Here is a 19,861-nt window from a genome sequence, read left to right as displayed (position 1 = left end):
TTATCATAAAAAAAAAAAAAAAACTGTAACCAAATTCATTGAGAAGTGGAATCCAACTGGATTCCCAAAGACGATACACTTCAACTGAAAGACAGCTAAGAGTAATACTGAACTGTAATGGTGATTCTTTTACTAAAAAGACAAATCCTCTCTATCACTCATGTATCATTTGTCATCTTTCTATTGTATATCCAAAAAGAAAATCTTTTTTCCCCTCTGTAATGCATAATATGCAAATAGGCTTTGGTCCTTGCTTTGTGTTCAGGGAGAAAGTCCTGTTGAAAGGTCCACTGCTTACATTGAAACAAGGTGTTGTTCAGGTTCCGTTCCACAAGTTCCAGCACAATGCCCTATTCCACTTTGGCAGAGAGTTTGACCTCTTTCCTACAGAAAGAAATGGAATTTGGATACCACCCTGATATGTCGCTCCCCACTGAAACCTCTCTGAATCTTGGGTGATGCTGCGAATGCTATGTGACCATCCGGGGCATATACCCGATCGTTTTGGTGATTCTTCAATGGTGAAAATCTTATCTGTGAAAAAAGATATCTGTCTGTTGTTCCCAAATCACCAGAAAAGTGCTTTTAATTTTATCACTCTCTGCCACATAAGTTATGGTGTTAGGAAGTGTCCAATAAAATGATAAGCTCTCATCCCCAGATCATCAGTTAGTACATGTGACATCATTCTCTGTGAAATCCATCTCTAATGACATCACTTTCTGTTTTCTCATAGCAGATGCATGCCTTCACAGCCCTCACAAGATGTTAATTAATGTATCGTGGTCGACATGTTCTTCGGCAGTCAGATATATCTTTTGTAATGGTTAATAGTCTGAAACAAAAACATTTCAGACTATTGAAATGTTGAATGCAGGTTGAATGCAGCCACCAAATAACAGGTGGCTGCATTCAACCCTGGTGAAGTGCTCTTACAGCTACATGATTTTCATAATCTCCCCACTGCATGTTAACCCGTACAGCTTTACAACTCTCTCTCTCCCTCCACTGATAAATGCGCAAATGTTGACTGCACACAGTCCCACTAATGGAATCTGGTTTGTGCAATTCTGTGGTTTACAGAAGTTGTAACAGTATTTATAGCAGGCATGTCAAACACGTGGCTCGCAGCCGCATGAGGCCCACCGACAAGTAACATGCAGCGAGCCAAACTTTGTAACCAATAAGGTTATTTAACTTTTGACAACACTGAATTAAATAAACATATTTAAGAAATTAACATTTCCACTTAAGATTATTTTATAAGCCAAACTACTCTGTAATTTGTAAAGGAAATAATGTTCTATTTCTCTTTTCAAAAAATCTTGTTATACCACTGCATAAATATTGAATTTTACAGAAGTTTAACGAGCAAGTCTACATATGCGGCTGACCACAGCAATCAGAGGCTAGCCATTAGCGATTTTCAAGTCATAAGAAAGTGTAGTGTTTTCATTATAATTAATAAAGAATTTATAAAAATAATGTCGAAACTTTCAACAAGTATGAGTAAAAAACGATTATTTTAAGAAGAACATCGTAGTTTTCAAGACAAATGGGAGTTACAATGTTTTTGTATTCAAGGAAAAAAATAATTTTTTATGAATGATATGTAGAAACTCTATTGCAGTTTGCAAAGAATATAATATTAAAAGGCATTATGATACCAATCATAAAGAAAACCATGACAAATATGTTGCAAAACTTCATGAAGATAAATTGTCAGAATTAAAGTTGACACTTCAAAATCAACAAAGTGTATTTACCAAACCTATTGAAGATAACAGCGCTATGGTAAAAACCAGTTATTTGTTATCACATTTAATTGCAAGCAAGTCGAAACCATTCATTGAAGAGGAATTTATTCGCGAATGTATTATTAAAGCAGTTGAAGTGTTGTGTCCTGATCAATTAAAGAAATTTAAAAATATAAGATCTCAAAATACCATTGCTAGCAGAATTGATGATATAGCCAGGAACTTAAGGAATCAACTAAAATCAATAATTCCAACATTTCAGACCTATTCCCTTGCAATTGATGAAAGTACAGGTGTACGGGATATCGCTCAGCTGGCACTGTTTTTATTTGTGGATGTGATATGAACTTAAAAGTAAGTGAAGAACTTCTAGAAATTATTCCTATGCATGATACAACCACTGTAGTTGATATTTTTGACACCCTTATGGAAGTTTTGAATGAATACAATTTACCGTTAAAAAAGCTAGCTTGTCCTGCAACTGATGGTGCTCTTGCTATGACTGTTGTTGTTAAAGGAGTTGTTACAAATTTAAAAGAAAAATGCAAAGAACAATGTAATAATAATTTCAACATTTTCATTGCATTATTCATCAGCAAACACTATGCTTCAAAGTTTTAAATATTGGACATGTCCTAAAAAATGTCAGTAAAATTGTAAATTATATTCGTGCACATGGGCTTAATCATTGCAATTTAGTAACTTTATAGAAGATATAGAAAGTGAATATAGCGATCTACCTTATTATACAGAAATTAGATTGCTTTCCAGTCATAAAATTTTTAAGCGATTCTTCGAATTGCTGGACGAAATTACCATTTTTTTAGAATCGAAAAATTAAATTTAAAATTGAATAAAAATTGAAAGTGAAACATTAAAAAATGATCAATGGCTCAAGGACCTGGCTTTTTCAGCTGACATTACAAGTCACCTTAGTCAACTTAATCTTAAGCTACAAGGCAAACATCAAGGAGTTACCATGTTATTTGAGAATATTAACATTTTCAAATAGAAATTATCACTTTGGCAAAAACAAATTAAAAAAAAAAAAATTATCCCATTTTGAATGTTGTCAATCATCATTACAAAAATCGCTGAAACTGAAATTTTCAGAATATGCCAATCAAATTAAGTTATTAGAAAATGAATTCGAAAGATTTTTAGATTTTAAGAAATATGAAAATCAGTTTCACCTATTTACTTCTCCTCTATCGATTGATGTTGAAACTGTTGATGACAATTTACAGTTGGAACTAATTTACTTCTCCTCTATCGATTGATGTTGAAACTATTGATGACAATTTACAGGTGGAACTAATCAAAATTCAGTGTGATTCCGTATTGAAACATTTCTTCCTGGGAATCCGACTGACACCCCAAAGTGTTATGTGCAATTATTATTATTATTATTTTACACATAGTTTTAAAGTGGTTCTAACTCCTGTTGAAATTTTGCTAGCTACATATCAAAAGAACTCCTTTCACTTTTTTTTTTTTGGCTTCATTAGCTAACTGCTGCTCATACTGATCTTTTGTTACCCTTACCAACCAAGTCATCCTCCTGCATGATCTGTGTATTCCTCATGGATTATTGCCACTCCTCTTATGTTGACTCCATAATAAGAATCTCTTCATTCATCCATTTCACACCTAACAATCTTTGAAATATATTTAGTTATTGCTTCTACTAGATAGTTTTTGAATATTATCCAAGCAGCACTGATCTCCTTTCCACCCAACTCCTCATTCCATGCTACAGGTCCAAATTGTCTCATGAGCTTTTCGTAATCACAGAAGTCCTCACATGGCTGATAATCACCCAGGTAATCACTTCACCAACTGGAGGGAGATTTGTCACCTCATTTATAATAACATCCGCTGATTAGATGATCAAATCCAAGATCCTCAATCCTTGTGTGCGCTCTGTTACATATTGCTTGAGGTTGTTGTCCCTCAAAAACTCCTTTACTTCCAGTTGCTATCTTGTCCTCCCAGTCTATATTGTCCTAATTACCCTTCTTTATTTGCTTGTCTAATTTGCTTATACACTTCCTGGTCACAATCCTCCACAATAGGTCTATAACAACATCCAACAATGTATTTCATTCTGCCTCAAAACCACTACGATTATTCCCCCCTCCCCTTGCATCTCTACCTTGTATGGACATAAGTCTTTTTCTATCATCAATAGCACTCCAGCTCCCTCTTTACCCTTTCTATCTTAATGAAATACATCATAGCCTTCCATCTCTATTCATGTTAGCATGTCATCCTTCTTCAACCATGTCTCACTTATGCCAAATTTTTGGGTGAACGATGTAAATCAAAGCATGCGTTTCCCTTGTTTCTCATACTTCTAGCATACAAACAAAACAGTTCATTCCTGGATCTATAATGAGTTTCTCTGATACCACTTATTAGATGTGACTTCTTTAAAGCTTTCATTAAATCATTTCTTTTTCTTCTTATTTGTACCAGAACCATTTTCAAATCCAAATGTTTTCCATACATCCCAGGTTATTCCCTTACCTTTTTGTCTACATACAGAATTGCATCCTCTTTTAGTATCAACCTTTCTCAAGCTGTGTTCCCCTGTCCACTTCGAGTTCCTCCATTTCCCTGTTTGTCTTGCATATTAGTTCTCTCATTCTCTATGCTCATAACACCAACTTCTCCTTCCTATGCATCAATCTCTCCTACCTTACTCTCCTGCTCTTTCACATCGCTTTTTACTTGTTCAGATTCATTCTCTGCACTCATTATTCCCTTTCACCAGCAGTCTCTCCAAATGACTCACACTAAAACTATTCAAATCTAGTCCATCACTCTTATGCAGCTGAATTCTTCCTTCAAAACTCATTCCACACATTAACAAACTGCCCTCCTTTCTTATCACATATTTCTGTTAAAAGGAGGGGGAAGGATCTAACAACTTCTTGATTGCTGTTTCTAGTTTCTTGGCTAGGTGATAATTAAGGCTGTAGATTCTTTCTACTTTTGACCACAGATCAGAGGCATAGCTAGAGGGGAGGGGGACAGATGGGGCAGCACTTTGAACGTTTTTGAACTTTTGTAGTTAATTCTAAAATACAGTCTTGAGAACTCATTTCCAAATATTGTACTACTACTACTGAGAATTTTCCTCATAATTACTGTAAGTGTTGCTAGTTGTGAGAGGAGTTTTTCTAAATTAAAATTGATTATTTCCCATTCCCTAGATTACCTACATTACTATGAAATAGACTTCGCCAATGTCATCGACAATTTTGCTAACAGAAAAGCAAGAAAAATAACATTTTAAAATGTTGGAATTAATGCTTTACTTCAAAAATAAACATAGTGTTTTAATTTATTTCCCTATACGTCGTTTTGACTTTTTGTAGTATTTTTCATGTGTACTGAGAGGGTGGGAAAAGCTCTAGCTACACCACTGCCACAGATATACTTTACTTTTATGTATTTTTGGAGGACTGTAAATTCTTGAAGGATCTAACAACTTCTTCATTGCTGTTTCTAGTTTCTTGGATAGGTGATAATGAAGGCTGTCGATTCTTTCAACTTTTGACCACAAATATACTTAATTTTTTGAATTTTTGGAACACTAGAAATTATTGGGGAGTGTGTATAAAATGGTATCAACTTTTTAACTGTATCTGTCAGCCATGTCATCACTTATTTAAAAAATTCTGTTTTTAATGTGTTCTGTTGAATAATAGTTAAATTGTAAACTGAGGCTATTTATTGCTACCATTATTATTATTATTATTAAATATTTTCCTTTCTTATTCTACTTCCTTTATCTTACGATTGTTTATTTAGTTTAGCTACCTTTCGCACTACGAGTTTTATGCCTATGGATACTAGAAAATTTATTTGAAAAGACTGTACCACCAGTATATTTTAATTGGCATAAAACTCAGTAATTTGGCCAGTTGACTTCTCCCTTTCTCTAACACAAATTCCTTCAGTAAAACTTTACACAAACATTCATGGTTTATTTGCCTTTAACTATACTTCGGCTATCTTACTTGGTTTTCCGCTCTTAAGTTCCCTTTATTTAGGAACAGTGCATTGTAAAATAAACAATCAGGCAGCACTCTATTGACATATAATTAAAACACATTTTATTTACAATAAAAACAAAGTACATTAAATAAGTGATAGGGAAGTTTCTCTCTCTCTCTCTACCAATCCTTATACTTTTGGTATAAAGAAACAAACTTTCCCTTTTCAATATTAAATGACTATACAATATAATTACTCTGTTACTTCTCTGCTAAAAAAAAAATCAAATTGCTAAGACTAATTTACTCATAAAGAGATTAGCTAGCTATGGCAAGTTATCTTACAATTTATATTCCAGTTAACAACAAATCAGAGTACTCTCTTATAAATATTTCTTATCAGTCCATCTATGACATATCTCTTAGATTACAAAATGAATGCACATTAGAGGATGTAATACACTTACAGAGGATCTTTGTCACGACACCTTCCAAAGATCCTGCATCAAAGGCCTTAGGTTTCCATCCAGAGAGTCTTGTTTCAGGAGGCTCTTCATCGGAATATTTGGCAGATCTTGGACTGCAATCTTCCCGGTACTCAAAAGTTCAGGCAAGAAGTTTCAGCATTCAGGCTTGAAGATCGTTCCGCGGCCTTTGGCTTCCGTTGACTTCCCGCAGCACTAGGACATCCAACCGGCACTTGGCATCAGCTGTGAAGAACATAGGCAGAGCCTATGGCTCTCTTCTAACAGTGCTTCGCCTCTGCTCTCTCGGCAAATGGACATGGACTCTCTTCACGATGTTCAAGCTCTGTATCCTTTTATTTTTGCCTTCTCTGGACCTTGCACCAAGGGTTGTATGCCCCAAAGAAATTGGCAGTTCTCCTTGATCTATTAGTTAAGACCAGCCCATTCTTTCATCTGCTCCGTGCACTCTTTTTTCCTTGTCTTGTTGGACAGCGGAAACCTCTCTGAAACTAGCAGATCTCTTTGATATTAACTTTGAAGGTGTTCATGTGCAGAGCTTACAAACAACTTTCTCACACACTTAATTGTAAACAACTTTCTTGTGCTCTTATACATAGCTCTTATACAAAACTTCCAATGGCAAAGCACTGCCTTTGTTTTTGACATTCTAGAAACTTTAGTTAAAACAGTAAATACAATCAATTCCCATAGGGTTATTTACATTAATCTTTAACATAAAATACATAGAGACAAACAAGGTTATTTTTGTAACAGTTCTCATGAGACTTGACCTTAGTAAAAATCAAAGTAAAGTGCTTTGATATTTTTAAGCTACATCGAGTTTTACAAAATGATTGATATGTGTTGGTGTCTTCTAGGTAAGCCATTTGGTAAAAAATGACACTAACATTACCTTTGTTGGCTTGGTAATTATTATATTTTCATTCATTTTAAGTGATTTTTATGGCTGCTATTTCTCCTTTATTAAGATTGTTCTTTAGAGGTTTATTATTGTGCTTTAAGATGCTGGAAGTTCCTAACTGTATTTTTTTTCCTGCGATATTAGATATATTAATACATATGATATGTTATAATTAATACTTAAGGAATTGACAGCGTACACTAGAAATATAAATTAAATCAACTTTAATACATACTTTCCAATATTTCGGCAAAGTCACGTTGCCATTTTCATTGGAACTTAAGATAAAGACACATGCATGCAAGTACTACATAACAGCAAATGAGAAACGAAGTGAGGAAGCTACCGTCTTCCTAAAGTCTGATGGTGACCCCGGTGGGCTATATTACGTGTTCTTGGATTTTTGGATAAAATGTTCTTCTGATGTATGTTTCCCAAATTTGAGGCAGTCTCATGCATCCAAATTTGTTGAGGTTTGGCATGTTCCTAAGGGCTGAGGCTGATTCCATGAATAGTCTTTCATATTTGAACTTGCTGAGGTGCATTACTGTGGCTTTCTTTATTCTGTGGCAAGTATCCAGAGCATGGTCTGCAAGCCCAGAGTGGCTGTACTGGTAAAATCGGATGTAGTCCTTGTGTTCTGGGATTCTGATATTTGCTGTCCTGCCTCTTTGGCCAAAGTAGGACAATTTACAGCTGCAAGGGACCTGGTATACACAAGGTAGGTCTAAAGGAAGTGGTTGGTCTTTAGTGGAGCGGATAAGGGATGCCAATTTTCTATATGGTCTGTAACAAGAGGTCAAGTCATGTTTTTTTAGGATTTGGTTGATTTTTTTTGAGGTGCCTCAGATGTAGGGAATGGTGATGTATTTAAAGTAATCTTTTTTGTGAAGGGGGAGGTGGGTTGTGGATAACTGGTTTTAGTATTTTTTTTTTTTTTTTTTTTTTTTTTTTTTTGAGGAGGGGGAGGTAGCCATTGGCTGAGAAAGTGTTAAGGATGTGATTTAGTTCAGTGGTTAGGGCTTGGTCATTTGAACAGATTAGTTTAGACCCATTTAATAGTGTCTTAATAACTCCATATTGTTGTGAGGGGGTGTGGTGGGATTGTTGGTGAATGTATCTGCCTGTATGGGTGGGTTTTCTGTAAACTGAGAAAACCAAGGTACCATCAAGTTGGCGGGTGACCAGTGTGTCTAGGAAGGGGAGGCTATTGTTTTCCTCTTTTTCCAGGGTGAACTTGATTCTAGGGTGTTGATTGTTTAAGTGTGTTAAAAAGAAGAGGGGCGTATCCGGTCCATGTGGCCAAATAGCGAACACATCATCAACATAGCGAAGCCATATGTAGGTTTTGTCAATTCCTTAAGTATTAATTATCATGTTTAACCAGCTTATAAGCCTTTCTACAAGAATATGATATGTTAAATCTAGTTTATTAACTGATCCTGCTGTAATTTCCATTTACTTACTAATTGCATACTTGATAATAGAGACAGAAGCAGTGTGACCCCACCATTAGTACTTTCTAACTAGATCTAATACTTTTTATAAATTTTCAGTGTTCTAGAGTATTGTTGTGAATGTTAATTAACGCTGAAGAGTTAATTAACATTTGCCAATTGATCTAGTAGTTTCTTCCTTCCGAATAATAATAATAACAATAACATGAGAGTTAGACATACGAGTTTAATATTTTTCTCTTCTCCTACCTCCCCATAAGTCACAATCAGTGACACAAGCATGATTTCTCAAAGTTTAGCGATGCTGAATCCCGAAATGTGCAAATCAGACTATTTTTACAGTATAATGCCACTTGCTGTAAAGTTTTCTAATTTATTGAAGAAAATAGTTATGAGGAGCTTGAGAGAGAATGGCAACTATTGAAGACTGTAGAAGCATTGAAAAAAGATCAAGAATTCATGGTTTTTTGCAACAAAGATTTTGAAAAGGAAAATGCTGTAGGAGAACAAATGTTTCCTAACTTAAAACACTAGTTAAAGCTGTACCGTACCTTCCTCATTCATCAGCAACAACTGAAAGAATATTTTCAGCAGGGACAATAAATAAGAATAAAATAAGAAATCAACTACAAACTCCCTTGATAAATGGAATCAGTGGTGAAGAAGTGATGCTGATGATAGCAGGAGCATTAAGTCCACATAAAGTAGACATGAAAGGGGGAAATAGTGGCAGTGGTTATGAGGCAGTGTGGCATAACAAGGAGGTTGAGAGGAAGACATATTTAGTTGGATGTTGCTATAGGCCTGGGAATGTGGAGGGTGGTGATGATGAAATCTATAAACAACTTGGATTAGTGAACAAAGGAAAGGTAATTATTATGGGTGATTTTAATTATGGCAGTAGAGATTGGAATGAAGAGATAGCATTTGGGAATAACGAAAATGAATTTTTCAAGTTCTTGATAGATAACTATCTCAGGCAGCATTAAAGGAAGGCAGGCAATGATCGAGAGTTCTAGATCTCATCATTTCATCAGAGGATGTAATTGTGAGAAGGATTTCACACTTTCCTCCTGTTGGTGAAAGTGATTAAGAAGTGATCACCTGTGTTGTGGCTAGTCATATGCAGACTTTTGTGAGGAAAGGATTTATGTGGAATTATAGGGCTGGTGATTATTACAAGCTTAGGAGATGTTTTGAAGCTATAACATGGAACAAGGAGTTGAGCAGTAAGGAAATAAATGCTGCATGAGAACTAACAAAGAAATACATAACAGCATCAATGTGTGAATGTATTCCAAATGCCAAAAGGCTGAATAATATAGGTGTAAAATTAATGAATATAGAGTTTAAGCATGTAATCTGGAAAAAGAAAGTACTCTGGAGGAAGTAAGAGATGAATAATGGTAATAATCAATTACATGAAGGGTATAAAGAACAAGCCAGAAGAGGGACTCATTTAGTAAGGAAAACAAAAGTAAAGTATGAATAGAATAATTTGGTAAATCAGGCAAAGAAAAACCCAGAGATTTTTTTAGATATGTGGCATGTAGAAGGAAGAATGATCATGGTTAAGGTGATGTTAATCGATGAAAGTGGCAGAATGGTAGAAAACATTGTTGAGGTATTGAGTGATCAATTTATAAGGGTGTTTTATCCTGATCGGCGTGGAATCATGAGGAACTTAAGAGTAGAGGATATAGCAGAAGATGGCTTAATTGTGAGTGAGCAGGAGGTATTTGAAGGAATAAATAAACTTGATGTCAATAAGGTGATAGGATTTGATGATATATCGCCACACAACTTAAGGGAATGTTCCAGGGAATTAGTAGAATTGGCATGCCTGTTTAATAAGAGTTTTGCAACATCACAGGTTCCAAGGGAGTGGAAGGAGGGTAAAATTGTTCCACTGCATAAAGGTGGTGATAAGCTGTAGCTTCAAATTATAGGCTGGTCTGTATATCTGGAGCTATGGTGAAGGTACTACAAAGGTTGGTGAGAGGTAGGATACAGAAATGGGTTGATAACAGCAGTATTCGCTGTGGTTATCAGCATGAGTTTCTTAAATGGAAATCATGTTTCACTAACTTACTTATGCATTATAACAAGGTGACAAATACCTTGGACAGGGGAGATGAATATACATGTACTTGGATTTTGCAAAGGCTTCTGATAGAATGCTACATGACAAGCTCTTAAATAAATTGAAACAAATACGATTGGATAACAGACTCCTGAGTTGGATAGGTATCAGAAAGTTGTATATAGGGGTGCAGTATCCTGAAAGAGAAAGGTCACTAGTGGTGTGCTGCAGGGGTCAGTTTTGGGGCGACTGTTGTTTAATTTGTATGTTAATGATATTGGGATGGGTTTAACTAGTGATATGCAGCTGTTTGCAGATGATGCAAAATTTGGGAAAGCAATTCATACTCAAGCAGCTGTTATGGCTTTGCAGGAAGACCTGAATAGATTGGATGAATGGGCAGGTAAGCGAACTATCCGTTCAATGTTGCAAAGTGTAAGGTTTTAAGATTTGATAAGTAACGATGGAATGCGAAGTATACACTTGGTGCTTTAAAGGAAGTAGAGAAGATGAGAGATCTAGGAGTGATGATGGTGGACAAAGACCTGAAATTTAGGTGCCGAACTGCACAAGTTTTGAAGACGTCACATCAGATAATGGCAATGATGCAGAGGACTCTGACATGCAGAAATAGAGAGGTTATGATGCCATTATATAAGGTCTTGATCAGGCCTCATATGGATTATTGGGCACGGATTTGATTGCCGGGTTTTCATGGTGACACAGATTATTGGAAAGGGTCCAGAGAAGATTCACAAAGGTGATCAGTGGTCTTTGGAATATGGATTACGAGGACAGATTGAAAGTTGCAGAGCCTCCTGAATAGGAGGGGAGGGGATATAACTGAGACATATAAGCTGGTCAGGGGTTGTTATCAGGTTAACATGGAAGCGATTTTTCATAGAATGGGGGGGGGTAGTAAAACAAGAGGCCAAAGGAGTGAGAAGAAGGTTTTTTGAATGGAGAGTGGTTGGTGAGTGGAATGCATTGCCTAACTGTGTTGCAGATGTAGACACATTGATTAGTTTAAAGCATGGTTGGATGAGCATTGTGTGCAATAATATGTATCACCCATGATGAGTCTCCGACTCCATGGAGTTCAGATGTTAATAATTATAATAATAACCTAAATTACTTATCCTAAAGGAATAAGTCATTTGGCTTTCATAGAACAGATATTTGATTCTTATTTAATCCATTTAATTTCTGTTCACCTTCTAATGGGCATAACTCACATAACCATTACCTTGAACTATGCATCAATGATAGTACCTGTGTTAAAGCAATGATAATGCATATAGCCATTTAGGTCCTTAATGTTAAAGACAAAACAGAAAACAACCACCTGACTGGCTTTGATGCAGTCAAAGGCAGCTTGGTGATTCAAATTGATATCAATATTTTATTTCAGCAAAACATAGAAATGTAATAAAGCATAAATAACTCATAAGTTAAGGATATATTCAGAAATCTGTGTAAAACATAATGAACAGAGTTTTTACTGATAATCTGGTCATATAAAAATCTATTACTATACCTCTCATAGTTCATATATTTTTAAATCATTCAACGTATTTTATTCAAACATAATATTATTTCAAAAAAATAAGTGTTATTAATTAGCAGATTCCCTTTTATTTACCAAAAACAGAAGATCCTCTTGAGGAGCAAAAGTTCCAATCAAGTGAGTAATGTCATTAGCAATAACAATAACATCACGGCTAGTAGGGAATTCAGGAGTGAATAAAGTCATCTTCCATGCAACCATTCCAACCTAATTCAAGTAGTAATAAAGATTATTAGAAACATAGTTTTTAAGTTGTAAAATAACTTCCAATTTACAAAGGCAGTTTCAAAAAGTATTCAGAATTATGATACCAACTCTTAGCATTTTTAATGTTTCTATAATTATTATTATTATTATTTCTCAAGCATCTCCTTGGAGTTGACGTCTGATTGTGGGAGATCCACTCAATGTAATAGCTATTGTGGCTCTCCTTGAATTCATCGATGAAGCACTCACCACCTCTGGAAACTAATTACACTTATTTACCACCCTATAAGCAAAAAATCTAGTCCTGAAAACTGCTAACCACACTTCTATATTCTATACAAAATTCCAAGCCTAGTTTTCCAACAAATGTGCAAAAGCAATCAAAGCTAAAAGTGCAGCATATGCTGAGTGGCTGAAGACTCCAGCCTCTTAGTCATGTAATAAAGATTACACTACACCCCAAAACTACAATGAAATCATCAGCAAATTTAAAGCTTGCCTACTTTTAAATGACAGTCAAGCCTTTGCCATTCCCTTGCCAAAGTTATTGATGCAAAGTTACTATATTTCCACACCTCTCGCTTATCATGATGGAATAATGGCAACATCTAAAGATAATACACCTTTTGACATCACCTTCTCCTCAAGCTATTGTTTAGATGATGAAAGCAAATTTTCCCCTACTATTCCACAAACCACTTTCAGTATGTCTTTTGACAAATGGAGATGAAATAAATACTCAGTTGCCTTTGTGCTAATAAGTCCTCCAGTCATATGAAAAGCTTGTGCACCAGAATTAACACTCTTAGTGTTAATGTCTTGAGAAGCTGTCCTAGTTATCTGACATCAATTCAACAGCATGGAAGAAAGCATTTATTCAGTCTATTCCCAACAAAAAAAGGGGAGATAGAAGCCAACCATCAAATTATTATCCCATTGTCTTCATCTCAATGCACTCAAAAGTTACAGAGAAGGTCATCAACATTCCATGGTCTTCATACTTGGAGACCCACTGGTTGATTAGTGATCACCAATATGGATTCTGCCATTCCCTCCTACAGTAATCCTCCTCACTAATCTTAGTCAGCTTTACACACAGATCATGGAAAGATTTGGAGAAACTCATGTAGTCATTCATGATATTTTTAAGGCATTTGATGATGCTTTCTTTCCAAGATACTATCTTATCATCTCCCTCCTATCCTTTGTGAGTAGATTGCCATCTTCTTCACTTGATGGTTCCTCCTATCTGATATTTCAATAACTAGTGTATGAAGCAAAATTATTATGTACTTCAAGACTGTGCTCTCACCTACACTCTTTCTCTTAATACATTAATCTTAGCCAGCTTTAGACACAGATCATGGAAAGATTTGGAGAAACTCATGTAGTCATTCATGATATTTTCAAGGCATTTGATGATGCTTTCTTTCCAGGATACTATCTTATCATCTCCCTCCTATCCTTTGTCAGTAGACTGCCATCTTCTTCACTGGATGGTTCCTCCTATCTGATTTTTCAATAACTAGCGTATGAAGCAAAATTATTATGTACTTCAAGACTGTGCTCTCACCTACACTCTTTCTCTTAATACATTAATATGATCTTTATTATTAATGTCAGAGACCATTCATAGCTTTACTGAAGACAATACACTCCATTCTTTTTTGTCATCTCAAACTGCATGCAGAACTCAGATGACTCGAGCATGATTCACTATCAGAGGCATAGCTGGGTGGTGGAGGGTCCGCCCAGGTGGCTTTACTGAAGACAATACACTCTATTCTTTTTTGTCATCTCAAACTGCATGCAGAACTCAGATGACTCGAGCATGATTCACTATCAGAGGCATAGCTGGGTGGTGGAGGGTCCGTCCAGGTGGCACTTTGAACCTTTTTGAACTTTTGCAGTTATTTATTTATTCATATGGCATGAATAACAAAACATGCAGTACAATACACTGTCACTTTAAAAACATAAAATTAAAAGTCATTTTAAAAACCAATAAGAAATAAGATTAAAAGGTTACATCCATATTGGTCAAATAGTTCATAGCTTCAAGTGTAGCACTTAAAAATTCCAATTTGTCTCCTGAATATGCTCTGAGAAAACACTGAGTCACAATATGGTCCACAGTTTGTTTTTGAGCTCCACAATCACAATGTGGGGATGGTCATTTACCCCATTTAAAAAGCATGTCCGTACATACACCAGGACGAGTTCGTATTCTATTAAGCTGAGTCCAGGATTTTCATGGGAGGCAAAACTTTCTTGTAATTCTTTGAGAGAAAATTTTGTGATGTCATCTGTCTGGTTCTCCCACTGTTCTTGCCACTTTTGCTTCAGGTCAAAGTTAGATTGTAGTAGTAGTAGCTGGGCTAATTGTAGTGGTGGATGTCTTGATCTCAATCGTCGTACACTTAAGTCTGGGAGATCTAAATGTATTGGTAGGGCTGTGTTCTCCAAGATTTTCTTATACTCCTGTAAGGCCTTAGTCCTGTGCAGATTCGGTGGAACAATGTTGCTAAGAGCTGAAAGCCAGTGTATGGGCATTGATTTAACTGTGCCAGAAATCAGTCTCATTGTATTATTTAGTTGGTCATCAACAAGTTTAACATGTGTGCTATTTAGCCACACTGGTGAGCAATATTCAGCAACAGAGAAAACTAGACCAAGAGCTGTAATCTGCAGATTATAAGCTGTTGCTCCCCATGTCGTGCCTATTAATTTTTGTATTATGTTGGTATGGGTTCTTAACTTAGCAGAAATGTTTGTTAGGTGTTGCTTGTAAGAGAATGTGCGATCCAGGGTCATGCCCAAGTACTTTGGAAACTTATTGTGTTATAGTAAACATCCTTCAAAGAAGATATGTAAAGTGACATCTGCCATGTGATTATTAAGGTGAAAGCTTGATACCTCTGTTTTGTCTGGATTGAGCTGGAGCCTCCATTTTTTGTAATATTCACCTATTGTTTTCAGATCTTTTGTAAGTACCTCTTCAGTCTGACTCATGTTTTTGTGTCGAATGGCAATTACAGTGTCATCAGCATAACAGAACTTGCATGAGATGGTAGTAGGCAAGTCATATGTGTATAGGTTATATAGTAAGGGTGCCAATACTGACCACTGTGGAAGACCATTATTAAGTTTTGGTTGTCGGGACATTTTATTTCCTAGTATAACTTGAAAGAAACATTCAGTGAGCATGGAGGAAATTAAGTGTGCAGTCCATTTACATGGAACAATGCTAAGAAATTTGTATATAAGACCTTCACACCATACTGTATCATAGGCTGCTGTTAGGTCCAAGAAGACAGCTGCTGTTTTTTCTTACTTCTGAAATCCAGCTTCTATGTATGATGTTAAAGTGAGCATTTGATTGCAGCAACCACGTTTTTCTCTAAAACCAGCTTGTTCAATCAGGACATGCTGCATAATTGGTATGGACAATCTGTTGTACAGAAGGTGTTCTAACATTTTATAGGGGCAACTGAATAAAGCAATAGGTCTGTAACTTTTTGCCTCCTGGGATGGTTTTCCAGGTTTAAGAATAATCATCTTCGTTTTCAGCATGCGTTTCTTGAAGAAGCACAATGTCAATGTTATTTTTCTTGTAGTATTTTGCAGATAGTCACATTTTGCTCTGTTAATTCCCTCGATATTCAGTTGACACATCTTAAGGCTAAATCCCCATTTTTTGTCAGTATCATCAATAAAATTAGAAAAATCAGTATTGTTTGACTGCATGCCTCAGCCAGGAGAACTAAGTGTTAGACTGCTGCCAAATTGCTCTAGCTCAATTAGCGTTACCCAGGGTGCACTACGAGGAGGCGAGCTAGATTACACCTCCTTTTGCAGTTAATTCTAAAATACAGTCTCGAGAACTCAGTTCCAAATATTATAATACTACTGCGAATTTCCCTCACAATTGCTGTAAGTGTTGCTAGTTGTGAGAGGAGTTTTTCTAAATAAAATTGATTAAGAATTACCTACATTACTATGAAATATACTTTGCCAATGTCATCGATGATTTTGCTAACAGAAAAGCAAGAAAAATAACATTTTAGAATGTTGAAATTAAAATTTTACTTCAAAAATAAATATAGTGCTTTAATTTATTTCCCTATACCTCGTTTTGACTTTTTGTAGTATTTCTGGTGTGTATTGAGAGGGGCGGCAAACTCAAGGACTGTCCCAGGTGGCAAAAGCTCTAGCTACACCACTGATCACTATTTTCAATGACTTAAACACTGATCTTCCAGCCATTCTCAAGTGAAAGTTGCTGTTGAAAAGATAAATTTTATTTTTGTAGTAAGGTAACAATTTGGATTTTGGTGAAGTTTCTTTATTTTTCATAGCTTAGAATAACTGAGTGATTGTAGAAATTTGCATGTTCTGAAAGATGTTTCTTTTACTATTTTAAGCTTACAGTGAACAATGATGGTACAAATGAGATCTGCACATTGTGCAGTGAAAATCAAATGGCATAGACTTTTCTAGAATGCTTTTGTTGTTGTCAGGGTAACATGTATATGTGATGGAATGTGTAGAGTAGTTTGTCAAGAGACTGAACAGAAGAAGAGAGATAGTATGGATGTCAAAAGTGTGATATTCTGTTGAAGTATGCGTTATCAGTAAATACCAAACTCATTGATGGAATGAGACAGTGTGTAACTGTAGGAACAAATGACGGTATAAATCTCAGAACAGAAGTGGGAGTAAATAACCATATGAATCACAGAATGGAAGCAAGTCTAATTGTGAGAGCAAATGTCTGTATGAATTATGGAAGAGAAGCAAGTGAGACTACGGAAGTGAAATAAAGTATAGCTAACGAAACGAAAACAAGTGACACTGTGGAAGCAAATGAAAGCAGGAATGAGGAAATGAACGAAACAAATGACAGATAGTGCAAATGTCAGATGAAAGACTCGAAAAACAAGTTGACCAAAATGAGATGTGAAATAAATTAAAGATACCAAGAAATTATATACTTGGTTTAATTCTTTATCCATGTGTAAGCAAACAAAGTTTGCGCCTGAAATAAAATCAGTACTAGGGCAACTCATATATAGAAGCTAATGACTTCACATCACTTGCCTTAGTAGTGAGATGTGAAATAAAAAAAAACATGCATAGTGAGATGCAAAGTTGAGTGGATATGAATGGAAGAGTGCAAAAGGTTAGGATGAAAAAAAGTAGTGAAAAAGAGGTGACAAATGACTTGAGAATAGGTGATGTATGGAGATTCCATACATCACCATTCTTAGAGGTGTGGTAAATGAGAGGTTATATAAGGTGTGTTTTCCAGGAGGGAGAAACAGCAGGATGATTGATGTATTACACATGAGAAACAAACAAGAAAGCAAATTGGAGGTGGTGGTTGGAAAAAAATGGCATTGCTGGACATAAGAAGAAATGTGAGGATGGATATCAGAAGGTTGTTGAAGAGAGTGAAAGAAAACAGTGTGGTCAGAAAGGTAGTCAGTGTGCGCTGCTGAGGTATGATGATGAATAGAGATGGAGAGGGAATCGTGAATGGTATGTGGGCAGAGATGTACTAGGAGAAAGAAGTGGAGTTTGTAAATGTGTGGGATGCATTTGAGGGAAGAACAGAACTGTACAAAAGTGACAGGCTGCATTTAAATGGATTTGGTGTGAGTTGGAATGTTGCTGTAAGGAGCAGCAATGAGTGATGTGAGCAAGAGAGCACCAGGAAGTAAGAGGAAAAGCAAAAGATCAAGGAAGAGAGAGAGAGGAAATGGTGATACTGAAGTTGTCAGTATCACCAAGATATGTAAATGAAAATAGTAGTAGTGTGAGAGATAATGATGAGAGAACAAATAAGACAGATTGACAGGGAAATGGGGAAAGTCATGGTGCACAGAAAGACACAGCATAAGGAGATCAGATATTGAAAGTAGTAGTGAATGTATGTACGAGGATAGTCACTATGAGAATGGAATTGCCTGGGATGTACAGGTGTAGTTGAATCTAAGGAGATAGATATGGTAAGTAGTGATAAAGGCATTTGGGAATGTTTAATTGTGGGAAATCACAACCAATAAGTGGCATAAGCAAAACTGGTTATCGACCTAAAAGTGAAATGTATGTTTCTTTAAAAATGCCAGGAGCAATCAAAAATAAAGAAGATGAAATGGTTTCACTGAATAAGTTTATTCACCCCAAAATTCCTGGAATAAGTGAAACAAGATTGGATAAGGATGATATCCTGACAGGTACAGAAATGGAAAGGTACGATGTTTTTCGTGAGAATAGAAAGGACAGAAGGAGGGGGGAGGGCTGTTGATGTTAGTAAACAAATTATGTCCATACAAATTGGAGATGCAAGATATAAAGAGCTTGAATGATTCTGAATCAGTTTGGTGTGTGGTAGAAGTTGACAGGAAGATATATTTAGTCAGATGCTGCAATAGACCAGGAAAAGGGAGGAGGGTGATGAAGCAATGTACAAGTAGCTTAGGTTAGTGAACAAAGGAAGGTTGTTCATAATGAGTGATTTTAATTTTGGTAACACAGATTGGAATAAAGAGATAAAATTCGGGAATAAGGAAAAAAGAAACTGAGTTCTTGAGAGACTACTTTTTAGGCAGCATGTAAATGGCTGGCCTGATTGGCAGAGTGGTTAGTACGCTAACCACTCGGCCAACCAAGATGGCCATTTACATGCTGCCGGATCTCCAGCCAAAAGACTGCCTGTTAGAATCCTGCCGTGGGCATGGATGTTTGTGATTGTCTGTGAAAATACTACTAATACTAGTGGTAGTGATGGGTAGTAGATGGCGTTGGTGTAGTTTGCGGTTCGTTGGTGGATTGAGTGATGGAGACAGAGGTGTAGAGTAGGTGCCCTCCCTCAATGAGTCTTTGGACTCCCTGGAGGTGTTAAATAATAATAATAATAATAATGTAAATTAGGGCATGCGAGGATCAAGATTCTTAGATCTAATTCATCAGAGGTTGCGAGTGTGAATGATGTGTCACATTTTTCCCCAGTTGGTGACAGTAACCATGAGGTGATCACCTGGATGGTGGCCAGCCATATGAAGATTTCTCTAAAGAAAGGATATATGTGGAACTACATCATCATCTTCCTATCTTGTATTAGGTCTAAAGGCCTGTGACAGCCTCATTTCATCTTTTATATTGTCTTTCAACTGGTCTCTTCCCAATGAGTTTGTATCCAAGGATTTGTTTGGTGATTCTACTATTGTCCATTCTTCCAATGTGCTGTTTCCATTTCCATCTATAATTGTGGGTATATTCTATTATTGGTTGTTCATTCATTTCTTTCATGATTTCTTTTATGATCTAACAAGGTGTATCCTGCAGTTCTCATTTTTGTAGCAATTATTCTTCTCTGATCCCCTTTTCTGACT

At 36.1% G+C, this 19,861-nt stretch overlaps 1 protein-coding gene across 1 annotated transcript in view; it reads right to left on the bottom strand.

Moving 5' to 3' along the window:
- ACC (acetyl-CoA carboxylase) overlaps nt 1–19,861 on the bottom strand; it is a 1,393,224-nt gene that overhangs the window by 370,270 nt on the left and 1,003,093 nt on the right. Inside the window, exon 40 of the mRNA XM_090408519.1 lies at nt 12,333–12,464. Coding sequence (XP_090264645.1) covers nt 12,333–12,464 — 132 coding nt within the window. The remainder of the gene's footprint in view (nt 1–12,332; nt 12,465–19,861) is intronic.

This window comes from Typopeltis vanoorti, chromosome 18 (genome assembly GCF_054136105.1).
Source record: "Typopeltis vanoorti isolate ZY-2024b chromosome 18, IOZ_Tvanoo_1.0, whole genome shotgun sequence".
Taxonomy (NCBI): domain Eukaryota; kingdom Metazoa; phylum Arthropoda; class Arachnida; order Uropygi; family Thelyphonidae; genus Typopeltis; species Typopeltis vanoorti.
Note: the sequence above shows the minus strand (reverse complement) of the source record. Positions and strands in the feature narration are given on the sequence as shown.